This window comes from Branchiostoma belcheri, unplaced genomic scaffold (assembly GCF_001625305.1).
Source record: "Branchiostoma belcheri isolate BF01 breed outbred unplaced genomic scaffold, Haploidv18h27 scaffold52, whole genome shotgun sequence".
NCBI lineage: Eukaryota > Metazoa > Chordata > Leptocardii > Amphioxiformes > Branchiostomatidae > Branchiostoma > Branchiostoma belcheri.
The window spans coordinates 1,434,797-1,440,797 of NW_017804154.1; the positions used below are offsets into that span (position 1 = coordinate 1,434,797).

The 6,001-nt window shown below is 41.6% G+C and overlaps 1 protein-coding gene across 1 annotated transcript; it reads left to right on the plus strand.

Annotated features, from left to right (window-relative positions):
- The first annotated feature begins 3,583 nt into the window (after window positions 1-3,583).
- On the plus strand, window positions 3,584-4,931 carry LOC109480668 (adenosine receptor A2b-like). Its single transcript, XM_019782898.1, has one exon. The coding sequence runs from the start codon at window positions 3,615-3,617 to the stop codon at window positions 4,929-4,931; it is 1,317 nt and encodes a 438-aa protein (XP_019638457.1). The 5' UTR covers window positions 3,584-3,614.
- Window positions 4,932-6,001: the final 1,070 nt, after the last annotated feature.

Sequence of the window (6,001 nt, forward strand, 5' to 3'; positions counted from 1 at the left end):
ATAACACCAAGAACAGGTTTCTATTTTGCAATTCAACAGGAGTTCAGCCCTACCGGAAGTGTAACTGTGCTAACCTAAACACTGACATAGAATAACGAAGAAATCTTATACATGTATTCAGTGCAGCCAGCTACAGTTGGCAGGCAGTCGACAGATTCGGAGGTAGTCATCTAGCTACCAACCCTCAAAACCCTTTCATCACTCTTTATCAGCAGTGCACTTCCCCATGTCGCGGTTTGACATAATTCTATCCAAACAAATCAAGTCGAAGATCTCATACCGCCGTGAAATATCTAGATATCGTGCAAATTTCTTGTTTTGTCGCGTTTCAGACGTGACTACCATGACCACATGAGACTAGTGTATGTAAATCACTGCGGACATACAGACACGCGGAGGTGCACATTTAGCGATCTGTTGTTCTTTTTTATTATTAGTGGCAGACTTTTAGGTTCGATGTTTGTTTCCGTACCTCGTCCTTCGCGGTGGATGGAACCTGTGATCTGGAAAAATATGCATAACATTTGGAACAACAGCGACTAGGCAAAGTAAAATATCAAGGAAATAAAACAATCCTCAGTCTTAATGCTTGGCGGTGAGCGGATCTTGGGGAGCGGTCTAAAGCTAACAAGGCTGACAATCAGCCTATGATTAACTCGCGCTCCGAGCGGTCTACCCGTGTGATTGGCCTCCTGGGAGGGGCCTGACTGTTCGCACCTGCCGTGGCCGGATGGAACCTGTGCGTCCTGTGGAGACTTTATTGGCATCCTACTGTTTACAGATACATTTCCATAGACATGGAAAGCGTACGGTAAATCGTGACTTGAAAGCAACGGATATTTACCTTCGCCAAGAAGGTTATGTTTTCAGTAGCGTTTGTCTGTGTGTGTGTGTGTGTGTGTGTGTAATTTAGCAAGATAACTCGAGAAGCAGTGGATGGATTGGAATGAAACTTGGTAGGTGGGTAGGTCTTCATGAGACCTAGAAATGATTAGATTTTGGGCCCCCTGGCGGCTTTCCTAGGTACTGCAGCTGAACTTCCGGTTTTGATATCTCATGTTCTGGACATGCTAGGGTCACGAATTTTGGTTGGTAGATAGCTTTGGGGGTGGGGAAGAAGTGACATGAGATTGGGTCCTCTAGCGCCTTGTTCTGGAACTGCAGGAGCATTTGTTGAAAAAAATTTGAAGGACGATAACTCAAGATCCGGTTGACGTATTGTCATGATTTTTGGCATGTATGTAGTTGAAGTGATGCTTGACATAATCAGATGGCAATTATGCAAATCAGGAGCTAATTTGCATAATTAATGAGGAAATTCTATAAATCTGCTTTGTTCGATAATAGAACTATTAAACACTTGTGACATCTACTTGAGAACGAGAAAAACATCTGAGGATATAGATTATGTAAATGAGAACCTAATTTGCATAATTAATGGCAAATTCTTATAATTCCATAGTTGTCACTGCTGCACCCAATTTCATACTTGCCACATTTGGAAGTTAAGTAAAGTGAAGTGAAGATCAATAAACATAATTTATTCAAATCATGACCTCATTTGCATAATTTATGAGGAAGTGCTATAATAGCCTTTTTGTTATGATAAGGCTGTCATTGGATGGAGAATATGATCAACTGATATAATCCATGCAAATGAGGCTCTTATTTACAAAATAAATGATTAAAATTGTATAATTTGTCACCCGCAAGAGTTAACACCATTTGGCGAAGGTATGAGATCGTGGAACTCTTGTTTGAGATGAGTTTGGATGTTGTTATTGTTCAACACCACAGCCTCACGAGTACTTACGAGTGCGTTTGGATATTCAATAGCATATATATATGATAGTAACAATAATGATAGTAATAATACAGTGGCGTATTTGGCTTTCATTGGCTTTTCTATAGACATGCCTGTGCGGCAAATTGTAATTGAAATGGTTGAATAGCTGCTATAATTAGGCATTCATGTATGTCCTTCAGATTTCAAAAACATGAATCAAAATAATATCGTTTCATGCTTCCGTCTCTCTCAATTTGGACCTGGAAAAAATCTTCTTATGGTCTACTAAGTGGCTGATGGAATTAAATCCCACAAAAACTGAAGAAATTTGTTTTACTTCTAAAAAATTCCGTCAAGCCCACCCCCCACTATTTCTTAATAATTCTGTAATAAAATCAGTTTCCTGTCATAAGCATATTGGGATTATTCTTAGTTCCAATATGTCTTGGCATGTTCATATTGACAGTATTCTTTCTAAAGCTTTCAAAAATGTTAACCTATTTAGGGCCTTGAAATTTAGATTACCCCGCCATGTATTGGAAAAAATATACAAGTCTTTCATACGTTCATTGTTGGAATATGCTGACGTTGTCTGGCACGGGTGCACAATCGAGGAATCAAACCTCATAGAAAGAGTTCAGTATCATTGCTCCCTCGTTGTGTCTGGTGCCATAAAAGGGTCTTCATATTCTTTAATTTGTCAAGAGCTCGGCTGGGAGACTCTGTCCGAAAGGCGACACATTCATCGCCTATTACTATTTCATAACATTGTAAACGGATGTACTCGGGAATATCTTACAGATTTACTTCCATGTACAATTACTGCTACTTCTATCTACAATCTGAGAAACAGTAGTAATCTGAGAACCATCAAATTTTCTACCAATCGTTTTCGAAAGTCTTTTATACCATATTCCATCACTGGATGGAACAACCTGAATTTAGAAATCCGTACTCTTTCGTATCCAAAATTTCGTTCAAATCTTTTCAAATCGGTACGTCCTGTAAAGTTAAACTATTTTAGCTTTGGTTCTCGTAATTCCTGTATTCTCATTACCCGACTTCGTCTGGACACCTGCAGCTTGAATCACAATCTTTATACCCGAGGTCTTGTTACAAGTCCATCCTGTAGCTGCGGGTGTCCATATGAAACGATTGCTCATTATTTATTGCACTGCCCTATATACACCTACCAGCGCTTAGTCCTTTTTGGCAAGCTTTCAAGCTTACTTGGTAATATTGTTGATTTAAACACCCTTTCTGATAATTCCATACAATATTTAGTTCTTCGCGGTAGTTTCCTTTGTTCCTATGACACCAACTGCAAAATAATGTTAGCCGCACAAGATTATATATTAGAAACAAAAAGATTCTAACTGTATGTGTCTTCTGGGATGGGAGGATTGTTACTCACGCGAGATCTCATGTATTTTCAAATGTCTTGTAAAATATTTTTCTTTTATTGTAAAAGTGGCTGCGAGAATATAAGTTGTACCTAACTTGAGTTCGCAGTCACTTAGTCCATGTCTTTTCATTTGTAATTCTCATTGAGTTTCTGAATAAAAAAAAAATAATAATAATATCGTCAAGCAGGGATGTTATGGCAACGTTAGCGGTAGCTAGGGGCCGCGAAACTACGGTAACGCTGACGTCACGACCAATCACCTGTATAAGTCAGTGCTTAACCAGTTTGTAGGTAGTACTAGGCGCGGCCGACAGATTATCGGAGGTAACATATAGTCATCTAGTTCTATACGAAAACGGTAGAAAGCCCCAAATCAGCGTTTTTGCCATAATCGACGTATTTGTCTTCAGTGAACAACGCAAAATGAACGGCAGCACGGCGAATCTCACTGGAGGAAACTCCACGGCGTACGAGACTTTCTGGCCGTGTTTCTCCTCTTACATGAAAAATAAGGTGGAGTACGACCTGGCTGTAGCCGCGTGCTTTCATCTCCCCAGTCCGTATGTGGACGAGAACAAGAAAGTCGGGATCGTCTCAGCAACTGTCGGGACAGTCGCTCTCCTCATGAACGTCGTGGTCCTGTCCGGAGTGCTGAAAAACCATCACCTGTCCAAACCCATGTTCCTGTTCGTGGCCAACCTGGCTACGGCGGACTGCGTGGCGGGTTTGTTCTCGTTCTTCTTCTGCGCCCATGTCCAACTGGAACTGTATCGACCATGGACAATGGTTGGCTTGTACTGTACCTTCTTTTTAGTATTGGCCTTATCAGCAGTTGGCGTGGTCCTCCTGTCCATGGACCGTTATCTGGCCATCCTCCACCCGATATTCTACCAGACCCGCATGTCTGGGCGACACGTTGCCGTGAGTTTGGGGATCGCGTGGCCAGCCTGTGTGTTCGTATGTCTGTCTCCTCTCATGGGCTGGAACTGCCATAATATGAACACAGAGTCCTGCATAAATCACCTGCCCGTAAGTTACCTGATTCTTTTCAACGTCATCTTGCTGATGGCCGTGGTGGTAGTGGTCTTCGTCAACGCAAGAATCTTCTTCGAACTGAAGCAGCGCTTCTCCAGAACCAAGCCCCCCGAGAACCCGCAAGACAACCTGCCCGCCGCACGCCGCAGGGAACAGCGAGTCGCCGCCAGACAATACCAGCAACTGAAAAACAGTTTGAAGATGCAGGTGACCGTTATCATCATTGCAGCAGTGTTCGTCGTCTTCTGGCTGCCGATTTGCATCGGGGGTGTGCGGCAGTTAATGTGCTTTGCGAGACAAGACTGTGAGGTAAAATCAAAGCCAAACTGGGGGTTGCTGATCGCACTCTGCAATTCGGTGGTCAACCCGGTCATCTACGCGCTCAGGATCAAGAAGATTCGGGAAGCCGTGCATCGTAGGGCGCGACGACTCGCCAGCACGGTTCGGGAAAAGGTGGGATGGTCATCGAATCAAGTGGTCAACATTAAGATTGTGGGAGATGCGCGAGTAGTGAACGCTGTTGCTGGACCAAGTATAGACAATCGGACTGACCAGCCGACTAAATGGGCAGCCAGCCGAAGACTTGCAGAGAACCCCAGGAACGAACTGAACTCAAGCCGTCTGAATGTGCCTTTCGTAACATCGCCAGGGTCAGTGAAGATGTCTCCTGTTGAAACCCCAAGCAGCGGAGAAGACGCCGAGTAAGCCGTTGAAGGTGTGTCATGTCTTAAAAATTAATGTGGACAGAAGTACTGGGAGATAACATTAGATAGCTTTATTGATCCACAGTTTGCTTCATTAGAAACCTTTCTTCTTGGCCTGTACATGTTGAGAACTTATTCATTCATATGAGTTTCGAAAAAATATCATATTCTGTTCGATAGCTTTGGATAAATTACTTAATGATTTATTAACGTCTATTTCATCATACAGTGATTCTTAAAAGTTGTATGTGTCATTTTGATTCCCTTTGCTTTAATTTAGGCGTGTAGTTGTTTTATAGATCGACCTGTCTAAATTATACAGTTCTTCAGAATGCTTTACTTTCCCTGGTGACATTCTTGAAATATACCAATTCACTTGATAGTATACATAGGAAATCTTTGATAGGGGAACAGATAACACGGACTATAAGAGATGGACTACTAAAGCTTTTATCTTTAGACATTGTTTGTTTCCACAAACTAATTTGTTCCATACGTGTCTGTGAATCGATTTCATTAAATGTACGTCTACCTTGGATGGCACGTGTGCGTACGTGTACACCCTGTTTGGACATTCAATGTGTGCAGTTTTCATGGTGTATAGATCTGTAACGTTAGACATACCGTGCGGTAAACTGTAATTAAACAGGATTGGTAGTTGCTATGAGGCATTCTTTTATGGCTTGACATTTCGTTACTGTGTATCAAAAGCATATCTCTAAGTAAGGCAATGTTGATTTGATTATATGGATGACATCCGCGCGCGCATGAATTTTCGGCCGTTTCCAAAAAAAAAACCATACTGTAAATCGTGCAAAACAGTTGCTAATTAAATGAGCAAAAATATACCATAAGTTGCAAGGAAAACATTTAGAAACGATACCAATGTCGTAGAATGCCAAAATCAAAGGAAAAAAGACAAAAATGTAAAGAAATGAATTCGAAGAGTAGATTATTCGCCATAACATATTCTGTGCCATTTGTTCAACCTTCATGACCACGTAGCTAGATTTCATAGTGAAAGCAACTTTTTTTTGCAAAACTTTTTTTTTTATTCGCACGCGCGCATCA